This window comes from Alligator sinensis, unplaced genomic scaffold (genome assembly GCF_000455745.1).
Source record: "Alligator sinensis unplaced genomic scaffold, ASM45574v1 scaffold123_2, whole genome shotgun sequence".
In the NCBI taxonomy this organism is placed as follows: domain Eukaryota; kingdom Metazoa; phylum Chordata; order Crocodylia; family Alligatoridae; genus Alligator; species Alligator sinensis.
The window spans coordinates 897,916-920,759 of record NW_005841917.1 but is presented as its reverse complement, the minus strand read 5'-3'; the positions used below and the strand labels follow the sequence as shown (position 1 = coordinate 920,759).

The following is a 22,844-nucleotide window of genomic DNA, read 5'->3' as shown; positions in this document are numbered from 1 at the left end:
GGAGTCCTAGTGGACTCCAAGATGAACATGAGTCGGCAGTGTGACGAAGCCATCAGAAAAGCCAATGGCACTTTATCGTGCATCAGCAGATGCATGACGAATAGATCCAAGGAGGTGATACTTCCCCTCTATCGGGCGCTGGTTAGACCACAGTTGGAGTACTGCGTGCAATTCTGGGCGCCACACTTCAAGAGGATGCGGATAACCTGGAGAGGGTCCAGAGAAGGGCCACTCATATGGTTAAGGGCCTGCAGACTCTCTAGACCGAGGAGAGACTATAGAAACTGGACCTTTTCAGCCTCCGCAAGAGAAGGATGAGAGGCGACCTTGTGGCTGCCTATAAGTTCATCACGTGGGCACAGAAGGGAAGTGGTGAGTTTTTATTTACCAAGGTGCCCCCGGGGGTTATAAGAAATAATGGCCACAAGCTAGCAGAGAGCAGATTTAGATTGGACATTAGGAAGAACTCCTTCACAGTTAGAGTGGCCAAGGTCTGGAACCAAGGGAGGTGGTGCTCTCCCCTACCCTAGGGGTCTTCAAGAGGAGGTTAGATAGGCATCTAGCTGGGGTCATCTAAACCCAGTACTCTTTCCTGCCTGTGCAGGGGGTCGGACTCGATGATCTATTGAGGTCCCTTCCAACCCTAACATCTATGAATCTATAAGTAGAGCAAAGCATAAGCACGGTAGGAATAATCACTTCCTACTACTGCCGTAGAATTGGTGTATGACCAATTAATGAAATTAGATGTATGCAAGTCAGCAGGACCAGATGATCTTCATCTGAGAGTGCTGAAGGAGCTGGCCAAAGTCACTGCAGACCCCCTGACAAAACTCTTCCATAACTTGTGGCACTCTGGAGAAGTCCCAGAGAACTGGAAGAGGACCCATGTTGTGCCCATCCACAAGAAGGGCAGGAAGGAGGACCTGGGTAACTATAGGTCAATCAGCCTAACTTCCATCCTAGGGAAAATCCTAGAAAAGTTCATCAAGGAATCTATCTGCAATAAGCTTGCAGAAGGTAAGATTCTGAATGACAGCCAGCATGGCTTCGTCACAGGCAAGTCTTGCCTTACCAATCTCATCTCCTTCTATGACCAGGTAACTCGCCACTTGGACATGAGAGAGCAGGCTGACGTTATATACCTTGACTTCCAAACGGCCTTTGATCTAGTATCCCACAATGTCCTTGCAAGAAATTTGGAGGATTGTGGGCTGAACCCCAAGACAGCAGGTGGGTGAGAAACTGGCTGCAGGATAGGACCCAGAGAGTCATAGTAAACGGATCTGTATCATCCTAGTGAAAAGTGGGCAGCAGTGTCCCGCAGGGGTCAGTGCTCAGTCCAGTACTTTTCAACATCTTTATTAACAATTTGGATGTGGGGGTAAAGAGCTCACTGACCAAGTTTGTGGAGGCCACGAAGTTATGGGGAAGCATGGTCACACTTGATGATAGGCTACAGATACAGGCGGACTTAGACAGGCTAGCAAGTTGGGAGGATCAGAACCTGATGAAGTTCAACATCGAGAAATGTGAAGTGTTCCACCTGGGGATAAGCAACCCCCAACACACCTACAGGCTTGGCAGCACCAAACCGACTAGCACCACAAATGAAAGGGACCTGGGGGTAATAATAGACCATAGGATGAATATAAGCTGGCAGCGCGATGCTGTAGCTAGTAGAGCAAATAATACTCTGGCATGCATCAATCAATGCATCTCCAGCAAAGCCAAGGAGGTGATTCTTCTGCTCTACTTAGCACTGGCGAGACCACAGCTGGAGTACTGCATCCAGGTCTGGGCACCACACTTTAACAAGGACATGGACAAGCTTGAGAGACCAAAGAGGAGCCACCTGTATGATCAGAGTCTTAAAAGGCAAGCCATACAAGAAAAGGCTGAGGGATCTGGGACTCTTTGGCCTGAGGAAAAGAAGGCTGACAGGGTACCTGGTAGGGGGTCCCCCTACCAGGAGTAATGCCCACAAACTCCTGGAAGAACGATTCAGGCTCATCATTAGGAAGAACTTCTTCACAGTCAGGGTGTCCAAACTGTGGAATAAGCTCCCTCCAGAGGTGGTGCAATCACCTACCCTGGAAATCGACAAGAGGAGACTAGACAGCCACCTTGCTGGGGTTACCGGACCCCCAGTTATCTTTCCTGCTTGGTGCAGGGGGCTGGGCCCGATGATCTTCCAAAGTCCTTTCCAGCCTTACAATCTATGAATCTATGACCCTTCATTGACCCATAGGCAACTATTCCAAGCAAGTAATGCACTGCAGGCAATAAGCTATATTTCTACCTGTTATCATGAAAAAAAAAGTGTGGAAGGGAAAATTTTCTGTGGCCGCAGGCACTGTCAAAGGACCTAATGGGTAACAGGATGCCCAGGAATTACAGGTAGGTGAGCCACTGAGCTGGAGAATCAAAGCAGAGAGCCATCACTAATGGTTTGCTAGTAGGCTGGAATGAAGGCACAAACCACTATATTACATTACTATCAGGTTATGTTAGGTTACTATTAGGTTGCTGCCCATTTGCAAGTCCAAAGTGGCAAAAGACAAGGCATTAACTAAAGACTAAAAATGCATAGCACATGTTGCTAAGACTTGAACTAGGAGACTCCTGTCTGACTGAAAGACTTTCTGATCACTTCACAAGAAAAGGAAAAAATATTCTAGACAGGCCAGAATAGGGGGAAGAGCAGGTAATCTTCTTAGTCATTGGGTGCTCCCTGGAATCAAATACCACTGCAGGCATGATGTCAAATGTGGAAGGCAGGGGAAGTACATGTATTCCAGCCCTTAACCCATTTTGCTGAAATCCTGGGAATGGGGATAGCAGAAACAACATTGGCAACAGCCACATGACAGGCAGATTAATCTCACCAATAAGTAAACCTTTGGAATTAAAATAGGAGCCCAAACTAAAAAAAAAAATGCAGTCAAAATTGCTTCAGCAGCAGAGAAATAAATAATAATGGGCAAGAAACTTTCCCCTGGGGACTTTCTGATTAAAGAGAAGCTACCAATTGCAATGCGACTTCATGCTGCAGGATTGCTTTCTTTCTTCGTGGGGAGAGAGAAACTGCTGAAAAAGGCTCTCCAGGGTAAAAAGAAATATCTACTGTGCTCCTTGAAGACAAATATTTGAGAAAATTATTCAAAAACCAGGATAGCATGATCATAAGAACAGCTTTTTGGATTAAGCAAAGATGTATTTGCCATAGAAAGATCCAACACTAAGATTATTTTCTGAATCATTGTGAAAAAGGCCTGTTTAAGATATGCATTAGAATGACAGTCTGCAGGAGACAGATAGCTGGTATAGTGATACTGCTGGTTAATTTATATGTATTCATTGAATAGTTAATGTGTATTTTAACTGCTGTTACTGGTCTAAGTTATACAACCTAAAAAAGAACATGTAAGCTTACCCTCTACAGCCAGCTACAGTAACTTAGTCAGTGTCTTGGGTATCTTAGGTGCAATTTGCTTATTCACTCTTAATCTATACTGTGCTCCTCACCATGTAAATTTGAAGGTTTCAAGGGTCTTTCTAAAATGGATCAACACAGGTCTGAAGAAGCCACTGAAAAAAAATAAGCCTCACCCAACTGCTCCTGCTAGGCACATGGAAACAAGATGGCAAGGATGTTTCTGTGATGCCTGCTACTGCCACTCTCAGGTATGCAACAAACAAATCTCAAGAGCAGCAGTGGTGGGCAGCCCTGGAGCATCCTCACTGTGACCCTTCAGGTTCTGGGGAGGGAAGGGTACAGGGCAGGGTGACATTTTGGCAGCAACCCTGATAGCTGTGCAGAGCCAGTGTAGATGTACCCTAAAACATACAAATTTCCAAGAAGGGGCTCAAATGTAGATGTCCAACTACATACCCTTCGTTCCCTAGAGAGACATCTGTTGAGTCCACATGGCTTTGTGTAGTTTCTGTACTTTTTCCCTGGAAAGGAAGTAAACCCAGGCTGAGATGTTTAACTTGGGCACCTAAAATGTCAAATGTCACAGAAGTAGCAAAAAATGACAGGAGTTCTAGGAATTCCACTAAGCTGCAAGAGCATGTTTAGATAGCTCCATAGAAAACACTTTACACAATTAAAAAAATGCAACCTAGCAACATTGTTGCATTAGCAGTACACTGTAAACTGAAAAGTATGTTATTTAGGGGCTTATAAAATTGGTCTATTTGTTCTTTAAAGGATTTATCTAACAATATTTTATAGTAACTTTTCCTTTACATGCTAAGTTTTGGATCAGATATCATACATTCATTTTAATGTTAGGTTAGACTGGAACAGATTTTGTAATTCATGTATGGGAAGTTGTTAAAAAAAAAAAAAATTAAAAAATTGGTGGGGGAGGAAGTTAGTTATATTTTGAGATCTTGTAACCAATTATTTTTAATGAGGTAAAGTGTATAGCTGCCTTGCGGAAGACAAAGAAATCTGTTTCAATGTTTTATTGTGAGTATAGTGAGGAAATAGCTTGACATACATCAGATGCTGCTTGACCTCACAAAGTAGACTATCACCTACAAAAACTTACACATTTTGGAATGGTTAACCTCCACCTGTGCCCTTCTTCCTGACTTCAGACTAATATAGCTAACTACCTCTCTTTTTTATTGAAGTTAAGCAAACCAAATGCAATGGATTTGTTTAGAAATCATTTCTCTTCAGATCTACACCTGAGCATACAAGGATTGTGGCCATATTTGCCCAGAAAATAAAAACAATCTCCAAAGAAAAAAAAAAAAAAAGTTACCTTCAAGCATAGGACAGAATTTTTATGATTCTGAAGTAATACACACACATAATACATGCACATATTTATACAAGTATATAATATTATATATGTTCATAAAAAATACACAAAATAGAAAGACTCGAGTGTAGTTTATAGTGCTAAAACATCCTCTGTGCTGCAATACTCACTCTCTTTCAAAACACTTTAAAAAAAAAAAAAGAGAAGAAAAATCACTCCACATACATCAGATACTGTAGTCATATTTCTTTAGGCCCTCAAGTCTCAACAATAGCAGTTCACATTTCTAAACCATCTAAGGCTGCCAGTTTCTCCTATGAGCAGTACTGCCAAACTGAAGCATTCAAAAAGCATGGAGTCAGACCATGCTCCAAAACCATGAGATTTTATAAAGAGTTTTTGCCTGTTTAAAATTCCCTCCTGGTTTCCTGGCTTTTCAGTGTGCAGTCTTATGATTCAAAATATATATAAATAAAGTTTATAAATTATAAATATCTTACGATTCAAAAAAGGCCATGAATGGTTATAGCATTATGTATCAGCATGGATCCTGGTTTTCACTGACAAAAACATAAAAATAAAGTAACCCAAAATCCAAATTTTTTTCATGATCAAAATGAAACACCACTAATATATAGATATATATCCATACCAATATATCTTAGTAGTGTTTCATTTTGAACATGGAAAAATGTGTATTTTGAGTTACTTTTTTTTCATCTAAAAAATTGGGGGGGTTTTAATCAGAGGAAACCAGGATCCCTGTATGTCAGCAATATTCTAATGACTCCCAAAGACACTAGTGCTTCCCTTTTAATAAAGAAGTGTTCCACAAGAGGCCTGCCTGGTGAGTACAGACATATGGAGTTTATACACATGGTCCAGAGGTGGGGGAAGGGGAGCTTTAATTAGTGTAGCTTTGAGGGCTGCACTAATTAAAAGCACCAGGAGCATCACATGCATCAGCATCCTTGCAAAAGTGGTGGCAGGTCACTTTAAACTAAAGCTCAAACAAGCTTTAGCTTAAAGCACCCCACTGCCATTTTTCAGTGTGGGGGTGCCAATACACATGACACTGGAGGCTGCTAGAGCACGTTAATTTCCACGCTCCAGACAACTACTAATTGAGTCTGCTCCAAGGCACTGGAATTACAGTGCATCGGAGCACTCTCTGCACGTGTATAGGAGCCTATAAATACAAGTTTCCTATGAACTAGTTAATAGATACAATTCCAGTAGATGGCGCTGAAGAATATGGGCTGGACTTTTAAAGCTTATGCTGTTCTGCTAATAACTTGGCTGAGGCACTGCTAGTGGATTTACCACCCTCTCACCTAGTATCCAAATGCTGATTTTTGTTCCAGGACCTTTAAGTGGAGACTTGCTTCAGAAAAACTGGGCATATAGGGAAATCCATGCAGTTTTCCCTGCCTTGAATGGGAGATGGCTGGACTCGCATACCAATGGAAACCCTTCAAATCTCACCACAAAACTACATCCTTTATTTGCTCCTGCTCCTACTCCCTCATTAGCTGCCTTGCTCTTCACAGATGCTTCCACAGATAGTGATCTTCCACATCTCCTCAGTTTTCACCATGTGAACCATCTTCTTGTACTTCTGTTTGTTGGAGCTCTTCCTGGTCTTATAAACAACCACTGTTCCATTTACGTTCTTCATTATGTGTAATCCAGAGAAAAAAGTGCATGGTAGAAAGCATGATGCATTCCTGGGAATTAAGCCTTCTAACCATCTGTGTCTGTGGTATATTATGTTTCTATTCCATCTCTACCTCCATGAGCAGGTTGGATCAGGGACAGAGCCTCTCCCTGTTTTACAGTACACAGAAAAAATGACAATACACAATCCTTTAAACTTTTTAATTTATTTTTAAACAAACTACTGAAAACACCACAATATTTTTACAGTATATCAATCACATTTCAAATCAATACTTCATCATATACTGCTGGGTGAAGGTAAATAGGCAAGTCCGAGGATGAACGTTAGTATCACACTTCTAAGTTATTGTTGTACTAACTGTAAAAATAGTTTTATAAGAACATCTTGGGCACTTGTAACACTGATGAGATGAAATATCATTATTGATTCTGGTGCTTTTTTGGTGCCAGAGCTCATTCATTTACCAGAAAAAGTAAAAAATGTACACATTTAAAATTAAGCTCCATAGGCTAAATTTTCCTGATTTTCCTCATTCATTACTCTCATTTGCTGAGATGTAGATGAAAAAAAAATGTATTTTCCTTCTCTTTAAAAGCAATGCTAAAGCTGTGAAAAAAACAGTTAACAGGAGTCAGTTAACATGTTTGTTTATATCCATTATCTAAGGAAAGGAAATAAGTTGATCAACCTTTTAAATTATTTCAGGTGTTCTCTATATTAATTTCAACCCAAACAGCAATGTGGGAGGCAGTTCTTATACACAAAAATAAGCTTACTACAATTTATCCTACTTTCCAACAGGATCACATAGTTCCAGGCATTCAACACACAATTCATCACTTTAATGAGAAAGCACATGGATTTTTGTAAATCAATATTAGATTTTTTTTTTTTTTTTTTTTACACCCAATAAGGCAATACACCCAAGTGCTATAAAATGCACTGAATACAGTGAACTTCATCAACTGCTATGATCTAGTAGAGCTAATTAACCAGCTCAGAAGAGAGTTCTGCTTCTGCTCGGCTATAAAATAGACAAAACTATTTCAAGAAAGAGAATCCTAGAAAGTGAGGATGGGAAACCAAAAAAAAAAAAAGACAGGCACAAATATCTCCATGCAGAAGGTTCTTTTACAGGGGCTTAGAGCACCCTTAATGTGGAAGACGGCCAATTAATGGAGAATTCATATTTTAAACAGGAAAAAATAATAGTCCTTGGGAAAGCTTTCAAAGAAATGCACTAGGGTTTGCACGAGGATCCTTTTGGTTCCTATATCGGTAGGTCAGCCAGACTCCCAAAATCTGTGGGGGGGATGGGGAGAAAGAGAGAGACATTTAGCATACTTTCACTATCTGATTTAAATAAATTAGAATAGTTTACTGAGAGTTAAAATAAAACTTCCAGCACACAAGTTCAGGAAACTTTTGCATTAGTACTATATGGACCTGAATACAAGATGTTATTCCCCCCAACTTGCATGGGGAAAAGATCTCAACTCATAACTGTTACAAGGAAACCTCATTAAATACATTACCTATCACTAAACTGCTGCCAAAAGCAGCGTGCGCTCAGAAGGACATGGTACTACAAAACCAGGCCAGCACTCAAAGAAACCAGGTCATGCACTGTGAAAACGGGCAGTTACTCCCCCAGGGGGAACTGGCACTGGGCCTGGAGGTACTGTAATTCTAGGCCTGCACCAGCCCTGACACATTAATCTCTCATGTTTGGTACTAAGGGGAGCATAACTCATCTGAAGAAAACATATAGCAGTCGCCAGTAAGCGTAGTCCCTCTCACTGCCAACTCTTTTTCAAGTCATGGTGAGCCACGACACTGCATACATTTTTTACTTCCTCTTCACCCTCACAGCTGAGCTGTCTCTCTCTTTCCCATTTCCAATGAGTCTTATTTCCTCACCAACCTTAAATGCCTGGCAAACATCACAAAATGAGGCCCCAAACAATTCATCCAGAATCCCTCTGCTGCCTCCTCACTCAGTCTGGAGCATATGATTAATGTGGCCCCATCCTCCATGAGGTGAAGTCAGACCAGGTTTGCCTTGCACCTCATCTGCTTATAAATGTTTTAGAGTATCCCAGGACTCATGAAAAGAACACCTGGTTCCAGTTATGAGTGGGGCCTAATTAATACATGGATCCTTTGTGGGGGAGGGAAAGGGGGAGGAGGAGGTATATCTGGAGTATGCACACATATTGGGCAGTGCTGAGCTGCAGGGTCACCATGGTTTGAAATGCTGTTGACTCTGGTGGGGCCCAGCCCAATTAACTATGTGGTAAATCATAAGCCTTTGGCTTTGAACTAATATCATGCATAGTTCATACTACATATAAGTAAGTCCCAAAATGCTACTCAACGGCATGTTTATAGGGTACCTATGATAAAGCTTGGAGTAGTTTCAAAAAATGGTCACATACATTGATTCTCAATGAATGAAGTGTATGGGTACTGTATGCAAATTGCTACAGCCATGTTCAATTTCAAGGCTAGTGTTTTCAAATTTGCACCTCACTTCCATGTGCTCAGAGAGAGCAGGATCTGACAGTAAGGAGAGAAAGAAAGTTGGGGGGAAGCAGAGAGCAAAACAGCTACCTGACTCCAGATTTATTTTCCCTATTATAACAGTGAAAGAGGGACTAACTCAAGGCAAACCTCCAATAATTAAATTCTATACCTGTATACAAAATGTATACATTTTCCATATATAGAATCTAATTATTGGGTGGTCATCTTATATTCAGGGTCATCGTCTACTCAAGTAAATATGGTATTTTAACTATAAGGAAACCCAAACAAATTTCATTACTACTAGAGGGAGAAATGCATTGTTTTGAGAGAGAATTATCATCTAGGGAAAAAGTGCACATGCATACACTCTCTCTGCATCTGCTTTTTTTTTTTTAATATTATTTCAGTCTCCAACGGCAGTTTAACATCTATGTACTTTGCAATATATTTGTCTGCGTCCTGCTACTTTCTTACTACCATACTGATATCTACAACTATTATTTAACTATCTGTAGTATTAAGAATTTAATCTGAGAAGCGCTGCTGTAAGATGCTACGCTTATGGGAAAAAATACTTGTGCTGAGTACATAAAACCTGCCTTTTGACACATTTAAGCAGAGCCTAAATGCAAGTCTGAATGTCAAAGGATCTTTAAAAGTTACATGGGATTCCTAGAACCTAGAGCGTATGGACTTGATATAGAAGCAGACATACCACATTGTAAGCTACCCTGTAGTCACTTACCTCAGTAAAACTGAAGAAGAGACCTATGCCTCCTACGAATCTCAGTACCATTCCTGAATATTCCTCTATAATTGGTGCACATGACAAACACTGATGGCTTACAAAACAATCCTGTAACAAAAAAATTGGAACTTTCAGATTGTGCTTCATTTCCTGATGGGTACAAGTAACTAGATGCCAAGAGCCCCTAGTTTCTAGATTGCTTAATTTAACTCAAGACCAACAGCTTTAAAAGGCTCTTGGATGATAATTAATAATATCATCAGGTCCTCATGTGGTGCTTTCTAATGTTAAATCTCTAAACACTGAAAGTAGCTAAGTATTATAAAAGTGAGCCAATAAAACTTCAAACATTAAAATATAAAAGATTTTTTTTCAAGCTTCAAGTTATTCCTGGAAATATGGTACAGCAAGTGCATGCTCCTCTGAAAAAGAAAGAACAAAGATAAGTTACAAGTTTTAACTCAGTAATCTACTTACAGAAAGGCAGGTGTCATTTGGATTGAAGGTTCTGAATCCACAACAATTTAGATTCCTTTCAATATCTTTTCTTGCACCCTCTGTATTGTTCCATCCAACCTCTAGAAGCTGACTCTAGAAGACACAGGTCAACTTTATTTAAATGAATGCAACCCTTTTTTTATCATTCATATTTCATTGGAGACCAGAGCCTTAGCCATGGTTCTATACATGTACTCCCTACTTTGACACAGTCAGAAATAAACAACATACAAAGTGGCTGAGATAGGCAATACATAAGAATTCATGTAGCAGATTTACAGTAGCAATATATCATCCTCCACTTTTACAGGTTCCCAGTTAGGCAAAAAGGTAGGGCAGGGTAGCGGCTTAGAGACTAACTAGATCAGAAAGGCATCAGTTGCATCACTGATTGACTGACCATGTGTCCCCATTACCTTGTATTTTGCAGATTTAATGGGACCTGCATTTCACTAGATCCAAAAAAAAATGTGCTGTTAATGATTCAGTTATCCCCACCAGGGCACGTACAGACAGGGAAACTGAAGGGCACAGAAGAAAGGGCCTTGTCCAAGGTTACTCAATAAGACAGTGGCAGAGCCAGGAGTTGAACCTAGGTCTCTTAAGTCTCAATTCACTGCCCTAACCACTCCAATATGCAACCTCCCGTGGCTACCTTAATTAAAACAAGGTTTTATTCATTAATAGGCTGCCTATGCTTCTTGCCTTGGTTACTTGCCTTATTCATTATATAATATGAAAATGCTTTTGTTTACTTTGACTCCATATTTCTAGGTCACCTTTGTAACCAATGCAGTGGTTGACCTTTTACTCATATAATGTGAGCAATTCAGCGTTATCTCCTTGGCTGTAATCTTAAATTTTAGATTACCATATATTTGTTCAGCTTGCCTGGCATTGCAGAACTTCACATGACGTAACTGATGTATCATAGTGCTGTGCATAAATCTGGGCAGAAAGACTAGACGTGGAAGAGTCAGAAGAGACAGATTAATGGGAATACTGAACCCACACACATTTCTACTGGGAACTCAAAAGTTGCTAATGCCCATGAATAGCTTCTTTTAAAGCTTAACTGGTTAAACTGAGAAGATCAGCATTCTCTCTTACTGGCATGAGCAAGCAATACACCACATACATTATAATTTCAGTAAGCCATCAAGGCAAAAATTAATCTACAACACAATCTAATGTACTAGTAATCTACAATATAACATTTGTGTTCAGTTGAAAATTCAGGTTTCTTACCTGCTGTTCTTTGTTCAACGCCAAACAAGCACAGGAGACGGAGAACTGGACAACAAACACTAGCAAGAGAATAATCATATACTGAAAGAAGACAGTTAAGGAGACATCTTCAGAAGAACTTGGGGCATACAGTAAAGGAGTTTAACAAACATATACTCAGTATGCAATTGACTAAAGGTGCTTAAGAATATAAAAAACCTGGGAACCTCTAACTGGATGGGTGAACATCTTAAAACAACAATGGAAATACAAGAAAACAACTGACTCCAGGAGCACCTGAAAGACATAATTTAAGGAAAAGCAACCTAATTACAGTGTGTTGCAGTTCTGTTTCTGTCTCACAAAAGCTGATTTTCTTCATAATAAATTTATAAGTGATTAGAACTGAACCTTGGATTCAAATCCTACACAAAGACAAGGCATATCAAATTCAGGATTACATCATTCAAACTTTTTATTTTGGGATTTGTAGCAGCTATAGAAGCTGATAAATATTCACTCTTGTAACAATATAGGAGACCTCTTCATGATGGAATTAGTGCTTATTTGCCACACATTAATTACCATTGTCCTCAATCTGTGGACTTCAATATTTCTCAGTACTAAACTATATTTTACAGGTAAAGAAACTGTAGGTTCCAAACAAGACATTTCTGCTTCTTTTACAAAAGGCGTTCTTTGTCACTGTATAGCATTTGGTTTAATATCCGTAGAAATGAAATATGTCTTCATATCCACAGAGCTGAAACCATGGAAACAAAGTAATGGGTGATGGTATTCTACAGAAGGGCAGACCGCGGAGCTTGTGGCAGGCTGGATTCAGCCCAGAGCACACAGTGGTGGTAGCTCTGGCTCCCGCCATGTGCCCCATACTAGTGGTTTTCAATCTTTTTTCATACTCGGACCCATTAGCATAACTATCAGCCTGCCTTGATCCACTCCCAGTCCCCGACCCACAGAGTGTCCATCTGTCTGTCTGTCTGTCCATCTCCCCCTCAGCTGCTACATCCAGCCCCCTCCCTCCCTCTCCTGCCACTTTATGTTGCCCTGCTGCCCCGCCTCCTCCCACCGCTGTGTCTATGCAGCCTTGCAGCATATTCCTCAGACCTCCCCAAGACCCTTTAAAATCTTCTCGCAACCCACTTCTGGATCATGACCCACAGGTTAAGAAACAATGCCCCATACTACAGCAGCAGTTCTAGCACTGGCACTGGACACATGGTAGCATATCCAGCATGGTTTATTGGCAGGGCTGGCAATTGAGGAAGTAGGGCACGATAGTGACAGCAGGTGCTATAATCAACCTTTTCTCACCCTCCTATCACCAAATGCCATGTCTGCTGGGGCCCAAGTACCCAAATTCTATAGCAAGCCACTCCAACTTGGTCATACTCCTACCTTCCAGTGGCCTAGAAGGGCTACAGCAGCTCCACAGGTAAGCTGTGGCCCATGGGCTATACATCTGACACCCATCCTGTACAATTAATAGGGTCAAATTTACCATCAAAACAAGAAAAATCCCTTATGTTTGGCTGGTTTGCTTATGCACAAGGCTGTATATACCTGAAAAAGGAGCTACTCTGCAAAGCATGGCTAAACGAGCATGGCATGGCTTATTCATTTAAAGTTTCTATACTGTTTCATCACATGCTCTTATAATACTTTAAAAGGGCTAAATATAAGAAAATTCAATAAAAAGAAAACATTTTAATTTTCATGGTTTTTATTATAAGTATATGCAACACATCTTACTGACACTGCAGCAGTGCCCAGAAGCTCAAGGACCTGTCAGACAAGGGCATCCCAAAGAGAAACAGAAAGTGCACCCTCTGGCCATTCAGAAATAGATATGCAGCTGCCAGATAATAGTGGTAGGCAACCCCTGGCACGGGTGCCAGAGCGTGTTACACAAAGACATTTTGCTTGGCATGCATGCCTTGGAGCGGATGGCAGGGAAGGGGCTGGGGCTGTGCTGCCACAACAAGGATTGGGCCCTTCGTGGTTCTCCTGCCATGCCAACATCTTACAAATTGAGGTTGCAGGTGTTTTTGGCACTCTACCCAAAAACGTTGCTGGACCCTGCTTTAGGCATTACAAGCCTCAGCTGCATTTAAAATTGGAGACCCAGGAGTGAAGAATTCTGTACTCCCTTTACCAATACCCAAGTCATCTAGGGTTTGAATTATTTTCCTGTTCACAAAGCAGATAATTGACCAAGCAGTCCTAATGGGCAGATAGCACCCTTTGTTCAAACATTCTTTTTTCCCCTTCAGTGACTCAGTCTTAACTTATTACAGGATGTGACTTTAACCTGCATGAACGCAAGCAAGGAAGGAACTATTAAAATAGGCAGCCTTATACTTAATAGATTTGCTTTTATATGCATCTTCCTGAAAGTAAAAAGAAAACCTATTATTACATTTGAAGATGCAAGCTTTCAGACTCATATACATGCTGTCTAGAGTAGATTACTGTGGTGTAATGAAGGCTGTTGGCTGTAGCCATGTTGATCAAAGGACATAAGCAGACAAGGTTCTTTGAGTAAATGTGATATCTTTTATTAAACTAATTAAACAGTCACAAAAATTGTTCATTACAAGCTTTCAGGCACAAATCCCCTTCTTTGGGCACTGGTGTTGTGTGTGCAGTGTAATGACATTTGTCTACTTCTGGAAATTAAGCTACTAGCAAAAGTTGAAAATCATAGTGTCATCTTCATGAGAAATAAATTGTTTTTTTTCCCTCCGAGCATGAAAACAGAACACAATAATAATAATTTAACCATAGGGCATCACAAGAAACTACTTGCATAGTATTAACAGGAATTTAATGGGGCACTCTGTCAGCAGAGCACTGGGTCCAAGCTCATTTCTAATTTGGGTTGACAATTAATGACGGGATGCGAAAGAAAGCAGAGAAAGGGAGAAATATAACAGCACTAAAAAGGTAACTGAAGTAAGTGCAACCAATGTCATTGGGATGCAAAAATCCTACTGGCACCTGAGAAATATATAATTACTCAGACATGTAATCTAACAATTCTTGTAAACCACATACCCCAGAGTCATTATTTCTTTCATTGATAACGGATTAATTGTTTACCCTATTACTTTTATCTGTGATTTAACTGGGTAAGGGAAAACACACAGAAAAAGGCACCAATGACTTCCTAAACACTGTGTAATGTGGTTCTTACAGAAGCCACATCTTTCCTCATACAAATAAAAGAACAGCTAGTTTAAAAAAACAAAACAAAACAGGAAAAAACCCACCTCTACACACGATAAATGGGAGCAAAGTGCTTTAAGAAGAGAGAAAATGGTGGCTCACAGATTAGGAATGAGATTTTATTGAGATTATAATTTTTGTCAGAAGGGCAGTCTTTCTGTCCAGTTCAGGCAGTGCCTACCACAACTAGGTGCTTGTCCATGTGTAGGTTATGTCAGTGTGCTGGTAAGACAAATGCAGCTTGTCAGCTTGTAAGTACCACATCAAAAAGGATACAAAGAAGAGTAACACCTGATGGTGTTTCACTGCACCGATCAATCCAACCAAAGCAATCAGGAAGAGAAAGATCCCCACTGCGATTGCCACTCCAACAACACGGAAACTAGAAATGAGTCCAAAGCCTATCCCCCATGCTGCAATTCCAATCAGCAACAGGCTAACCAGCTAGTGGGGGAAAAACAGAAGGAAAAAGAGAAAAAAAAAATAGTACATTAAAAAAAAAAAAAAAAAAGATTGATTGCTATGTAGGAAAATGCTGTTAGCACCAATGTTTCCTGCCATTAAGGTAGGACAGTCCTACCCAAAGGTTTATAGAGAGGCAATGATTTTTTAGGGTGATATCCTTTATTGGATTATGCATTTGGGATAGAGTTAGGAAAGCTTTTGAATGCAAGATGTTCTTTGACAGCTCTCTTGAGACAAGAACATGTTGCATTCAAAAGCGTGCCTAAGTCTATCCCAACTACATATAGTAAAATCCCTGTTATCTGGGATTTGACTAACTGGCACACACTACTAGCCGGAATTTCCGGGCGACCAGCCAGACGTGGGGGACAGGGAGGGGAAAGCTTGCACGCAGCAGCCACTGCCACCACCCACTACCCTGTGCTGCTGCTGCTCTGCGTGAGGCTGCCACCACCCCTCCTGTCCCCTGCTTGGCGTGCGGCCGCTGCCACCACCCACTACCCTGCGCTGTTGCTGCTCAGCATGCAGCCGCCACCACACTGCCCCCGCCCTACCCCCTTGCCAGGTTGTTTCCAATAATCAGAATTTTTACATAGCCAGCAATCCCCTTATCCCAGGGATGCCAGAGAACAGATATTTTACTGTAATTGGTCCCAAATCCTTGCCTCTTGTGTAATTTCTGGACCACCACAGCTACAATATCACTCTTATACTATCATAACTGAGGTATAAGGACAGATATCATCCATCAGCTGTGCCCCTCTGACTCAATTCAACCTCCAGAAAGGAGAGTCTTGTGTTCTGTTCTTTTCTGGCCACCCCCAAGTCTCTGGCAGATCCTTCTCATATAACTTGCTCTCTCCTTCAATATTCAAAGAAGTTTTTCAAACTTTCTGGCTTGGAGGCAAGTGAAGACTCTTTTTCAGCATATTCCAAGAACTTCCACCAAATTTTTAGGTAAGTATCTTTTTCTTTCTCCCTTGGAGGATGCTGACTTAATAGGAAAATTTTTCCATTACTAAAACTGCAAACTTTTATAAACCAGTTAGTGATTATAGGAGTGTCACTTCTCTTTCAGGCTTTTGCAATTCTTTCAGCCACTAAAGGATGAGGGCTCAATTCCCTGACTCTAATGTACATTTTATTTTCTAACATATTTCATCCTAAGTACAAGAGAACTGAAACACCAATATAACAAGGTGGTGCATTTACATTTGAAAACAGACCAGTATAAAGGATTAGTTTCATATTCCACAGAATGAAAAACAATGAGGAAGTTCTTGTGAGAAATGCAAAGCGTCTTTAACAGAGCCAGGATATTATTTAGCTCTTTTGCTATGTGAGTGGGTTAAATAAAAAAAAAAAGGACCATGCAAGAAAATACTCTACTTAACATTGCATGTGTTAATCTCGTGCAGCATTCTCTACATGGTTTATGTTGGGACAATACAGTTAAAGTCATCACACAAAAATATGCTTCTTATTAGATCAATGTGTCAAATACTGCAGCTGGCAAAACAGAAAGGGGCCTTGCCCTCACTAAACAGTTCTTTTAAAAAATAGTGCTGACTTCATAATAAAGATATTTCAATAATCAAAACAAATTAAAAAGCACTCATGAATAGTTTCCTTCATCTTTTAAAAAGAAGGTATTCAGAGACGGAGATTGTAACCCAGTTAGTTTATGGGAAGTATTGTTTTATGAGCAGGAAGCACCAGCCTTTCCTGTTTTCATGCTTTAAAAAAAATTAAAAAACAACACACACACACACACACAAAGAAAAATGTTTGAGCCATGCAAAAATCCATGACAGGAAAACATCTGTGATGGGATACAGGAGGAAGGAAGTAGTAGGCAAAATAATTAGTAATTGCACATACCTCTCAAAGGATACAAGAAGATGCCCAAGGATGTCTCATTTGCTTAAAATAAAAGTATGATAATCCCACAAATACGGTGTCTGAATTTACTGGTCTTGCCCAAAATATCTGAAAGGCTTGTAATCATACATAGACACATGCATTTAAACCAGTACAAACATTTGATATTACCAATTACAAATACAATAGGAGTACTGCTTTTATCTTCCTGTTTCCATCCAGAAAAAGAAAGGTACATAATGACACTTGAGCACTCTTTCTTACTTACACACACACACACAAATCCTTGTTTTCAAAATAATTACCCAGAGAACAGCTTTTTAAGATGTGCCTAAATATGTAGCTGAGATTTGCAAAAGCACCTATTAGGTGCCTAAGTACCTTTAAAGTCCAGTACTCAAAATATGACTTCTGAGATGCAGAAAATAACAATGTCACTAAGAAAGACTGATGGGGGGGAAAATGGCATTCACTGCTTTTACGATGATAAAATACACTGGGTATTTTCCTTCCTCTGTTCACGCAAATATATATTTTGCAAGAGCTATCCCTACAATTGTTACTCCCACATAGGAAATACCAAACATAGGACAAGGGTGAGTGGTTTTCCTCCAAGTCCAAGGAAGCACCCTACTGTTAGTGTGTGTATGCAGAGGGGCATGAGGGGAGATAAAGACAAAAATATATTAGAAGGGATTTTCCTGTATCCGAACAGTTTCAAAGATGATAACAAAGCTTGTAATTTAGTCTAAAAAATTGAAAAGTTTCAGCAAATAGCAGAATTCATGATGAAGCTAATATGAACCTAAATGTATGCAAAATGCGTACCGCCATATGAGCCAGGTATTTTGGGATAGGAGGTGTAATGTCTGAGTGTTACATTATTAGGTTACAAATTAGCCTCAAAAGTCAGCCAATTTAAAGTGCAATGTCTACTTGTTCTCATCTATGCCCATTCTTCACACTTCACTGTCTTAAACCACTGCAGAAAGCTATTTTACTGTTAAAAGTGCAGGGAACTCTAATATTCACCAGGAAGATTTTTCCTTTTCTCATCCCTAATTAACTAGGTTTAAGCAGAATATTCACACGGGTTATAAAAAAGTAATAAATGTAGGTGCCTTGTACACAGCAAGAATGTTTCCAGCATGGATTTATTCTAAGATCTTAGTCAAACAGTTTTGCACCTCAATGCTTTTTTAGAGTACTAAAAGAAATTATGCCTACTTAGCCATACTGCCTGCTCACAAGGGAGAAAAATCAGCCCCACTGCAGTTGATGAGTCTTACCATTTACATCAAGGGGACCAAGATTTCATTAAAGATATCTTACCTCCACAGTAACATGTGGCTAGTGGTTCACAAACTACACTTCAATCAGGGAGAAAAAAAGGCGGCCACTGGATTTACAACTTTGAGATGAATTAGACAAAAACAAATCACGAAGTATACATAATATCTATTTAGGTCATCACAAGGGGCACAGACAGAAGCACAGCTTCCCCCTCTCCCCCGTAACTCAGAATACTTTGCAGGAAGTGTTCTGAGTTACAACAATCCCCCGAAACAAACAGAAGTTCACTGTTGGCTGGGGGAGATCTGGCTGCAGCCGGTTTCCCCCAGCAATGGCCCCTCCTCCCTGTGAGGCTGCAGTTTTCAGAATGGGAGCGGGGAAAGGAGCAGGGGGAACTTGTTCTAGGGGTTCTCCAGCCAGCGCTGGAGGGTGAGGTGGGTGACCTGGAATTGAAGCCCCTCTCACCTCGGGGGGGCTTCAATACACCTGTCCCACACTCCAGCAATGGCTGAAAAATACCTCAGACTGAACTCCCCCCACTCCCTTTCCCCACTCCCATTCAGAGAACAGCAACAGGCTGGGAGGCAGCACAGACAGAAGTTACAGAAGATGCTCTGGGTTTGAAATGGATTCATCTGAACCCTCATACAATGAGGGTTCAGATTTTTGCCCGATTGGCTACTGTTTAACCAGTCTGCAGCTGTGCACTTGTATTTGGTCATGGCTATAGACTGATTTCTGTGGTCAGATCAGGTGCAAATTGTCACTTCTGTCTGTGCCCAAGGAGTTCCTGTTCTCTTATACACAGAATTACACATTCTAGTCGATCCTTTAAGTACCAAAAGACAAAATGGGAGACAATGCTCTTTGTAACAGTCTGCCAAGAACCAAAACAAAAACCCAAGACAACTTCTCATGGCAATCTCAAAAATACCTTGATAAATAGAAAACATTGTACAGAACAAGTCGGTCTAATTCGAGTTTGTTTCTACTTGGGGTAAATGCTAGAACTGTTGACTACTACTGGTAAGACTGTAATAAGAAGTATAATTGGTCTGCTGAAAAAAAAGAGCTTGCTTGGTCAACCCAGAGAGCAGTACTCACACTCACGCACAACTACACAGAATAAAAGAGCACTTGACCCAATCTGAAAAATACAGAAGTATATCTTCAGAACAGTGCAAAAGACACTGCTAACTATATACTGTGTAACCAGTATGACAAGCAATGTGTTGGGCTAGTTTCTCTAGCTCAGCCCTGGATTCTCTGTTCCCATTGGATGGCATAAATGAATGATAATCCAGAAGTAAACCAGGAGGAAAGATTTATCCTCACATAGGGAAACTCCCTCCTGACACAAACTGCTACGTGATCTGACACCTCTGCCTTCCTGTTACTGCAGAAAGTATGCTGGGAAGGGGGCATCAGGGGTTGTCTAAAATACTAGGTTTTGCAATCAAACTATAATATGAAAAAGATCTATGCAACAGTGATGATATTAAAATTATAAAGAAAAACACTTTTAGGCAGATTTTGAAATTGATGAAAGAAGGAGGGAGTCACAGTAGTTCTGGCTGGGCTGGTACACAAGAGACACTTACCACTGTTTAATTTGATCTTCATCCTTGTACTCAAATCTTAGGTTTTGCTATGGAAAGCAGCATGAGGAAGTTCATTGGGGTGAGCCTGTTTACTAAGATTTGGACTGAGACTTGACATATTTCAGAAACAGTCACTAGTCACCTGGGCTGGAACTATACCAGCAACCTATATGCAAGAGTCCCAATCTAGCTCTCCAAGGACATAATAAGCTTTTTTTTTCCAAGGGGACTGAGGCAGGATGAAATGTTTCGATGGAACTAAAACACCTGCAAAGACAGTTTGGAATATTTGGAGAAGGCAAATGTGCTTTGCTTGACTTACTAAAATATCCAAAGTAATTCTACTTTTACATACACATATTGCTCATGTTTCAAAGTAGGCAGCTTTACAGACTCCTTCATTGAAGTACATTTTACTTTTGACTTCTACAGCATGTCCTCAATAGCTAATGAAAAAGACGGAATCTAAATCTTCTTGTTATGAAACACCTCAAGGTGCTGATCACCAGCATCTCCTTCTAAGAAGTGAAAGAGCTGCAAAAAGAACACAATACGAGGCTTTTATGTCTTACAACCTTGTAATTCTTACAAAACCAGTTGGAGAATTTTTGCAACTTTGTTTACTGCAGTAACCTAAAAACTTTACATTTTCACCTTAACAGGAATTTCATTGCTCAGTTGGAAGTGGCTGTTGGAGGATAAAAATTAACAGTAAAACTATGCAAAAGACTCCATTCTGCTTTCCTGTAAAACAGAGTATACATTTTCAAGAGTCCATATCTAAGCAATTAATTAATTTTACAGTACAAAACACTTAATGAGAAAGGGATTCAGTTAATACATACTTTCTCACATCATGGGTGACTGGTGCCTCCTGAATCAGGGGGGTAACGTGCCCCCACAGTGGCCAGTCAGAGACAGGGGGCAGTCCCCCGCGGCCGATTTCACTGACCCGGGGGACAATCTCACCAGTTGGGCGGGGGAGCGGGGGCAATCCCGCAACTGTTCGCATGAACCGGCACTCCCGGAAGTGCCAGTGGTGCTTCTCCTGGTACCCCCACTTCCTACCCAGTGCTTGCAAGGGGGGCACCAGCACTCCCCCCCCCCCCCCCCCCACCTGTTGCCTAAGCGGAGAGTGCTGGCTGTCAGGGGGTGCACGTGCACACCTTACGCGTCACCACTGGCTCACATGAAGCATTACCTAGGCTGAGGACAGACATGTATTTGTAGCAGAACTAAATGCTACAAAAATAGAGCACTAGGAGGGACGTACACACGTTCACAGCCTCCTAGCTAGAACACAACTAAGTTGACAAAAGGTGTGCTTTCTTGCCGGAAGACATTAGGGAGCTACTCCTTTCTCCCCCAATGCCCCAGGAAAGCCTGTCAGCAAGTCTGATCACTGGCAGCTTGCCTTCTTCCCTCGTTGGGAAAGACCCCACTGAGGTCTTAGGCTAGGGACAGCCATTACACATAAACCGGTTTAAGTGATCAGAAACTGGTTTAAACCTGTAACAGAACAGATGTTCAGTGCACATAAACCAGCTTGAAAATGGCTGAAACCAGCTTCAGATAAACCTGGTTGAATGTGGTATCAGACTTAACTGATTTGGCTCAAACCAGTTTATGCAATGTCTGTCCCAGCCCCCTTGCTGGTTTAAGCTAAATCCGACTCCCCCAGCATCTGGGCATGCTCTCTGGGCTGGACAGGGATCTCTGCTCCACAGCAGGGCTGGGCCCTCCCCTCTGCTCCCTGGCTGCAGCTCCAGCACAGACTTGCAGGCACAGCATCTGCCTGGCTTCCTCCTGCTCTCCCCCTCCCCTCCCCACTCCCTGCTAAGCAGGGATCCCTGTCCCCTCTGCCTTACACAGACACCTCAGCATTAGCCAGCAGGCTACATGCTGGCTATGGTCCATGCTGTGGCAGACAGCAGTGTCAGCTTAGGGCTTTTTGGAGGTAATCAATAGCTTAGCTGGTAATGTCCCTCCTGTCCCAGTCGCCAGCGGAGGGTTCAGGATTGAGAGTATGGTCAGGGGTAGAAAGGTAAGAAAGGTTAACAAAAACACAACTACACGTCGTATACCAAGACAGATAATGACAGACAATAATAATTCGCGTTGGCAACTTATCAGCAGTCCCCTCTGATGCCCGATGTACGACAAGTTTCTCTTTCCACAATGCTCAGTGAAGTCAGGCATCCCCAATCAGCACTGTCCAAGAGGTACCACGAAGGACCCTGGTATTCAGTCTTTGGGCTCCTCGAGATCCACAGGCCCACTGATGCAAGTCAACAGCTAATTAATCCTTTTCACAGAGCTATATCTTCCTTCTGAATGGTTTCCATGTGTGCTGGCTAATTTATAATTTCTGAGCTGTGCTGATAACTTACAGCCATTTAGATTTTTTACTTCAACTCTCTTTAGACTGACCAACAGCAGTACAAGCCTTGCATTCCTTTGATAAAGTTAATTTTAACTGCGCCACAGGGCCTTACTTACTTCAAGGCTTTGCTAAATTTACTAGGACTTACTTTATACAAGGCCTCACTACATCTTAAACTTTAATTAGGCTCTTAGCAACAACATATAGCTTAATATCTAAACAAATGACAGAAAAAACACTTGGTCTAATCTTCATAGAGCCTTCCGCAAGCACCTTTATCACACAGACATAATTTTCAGCTGTCACACCTCCATTCCTTCTTTCTTTAAGAAGAACTTGAACTAATGACGAACTCCAAGATGAACATAAGTCGTCAGTGTGACGAAGTCATAAGAAAAGCTAATGGCACTTTATTGTGCATCAGCAGATGCATGACGAACAGATCCAAGGAGGTGATACTTCCCCTCTATCGGGCGCTGGTCAGACCACAGTTGGAATACTGCGTGCA

The 22,844-nt window shown here is 41.2% G+C and overlaps 1 protein-coding gene across 1 annotated transcript in view; it reads right to left on the bottom strand.

Moving 5' to 3' along the window:
- Positions 1-6,650: 6,650 nt before the first annotated feature.
- Positions 6,651-22,844, bottom strand: part of TSPAN13 (tetraspanin 13) — a 27,188-nt gene continuing 10,994 nt past the window's right edge. The window contains exons 3-7 of the mRNA XM_006018920.3: positions 14,990-15,157; positions 11,486-11,566; positions 10,217-10,330; positions 9,737-9,847; positions 6,651-7,764 (exon numbers count right to left, since the gene is read on the bottom strand). Of these exons, the coding sequence (XP_006018982.2) occupies positions 7,690-7,764; positions 9,737-9,847; positions 10,217-10,330; positions 11,486-11,566; positions 14,990-15,157 (549 nt within the window). The 3' untranslated portion in view covers positions 6,651-7,689. The remainder of the gene's footprint in view (positions 7,765-9,736; positions 9,848-10,216; positions 10,331-11,485; positions 11,567-14,989; positions 15,158-22,844) is intronic.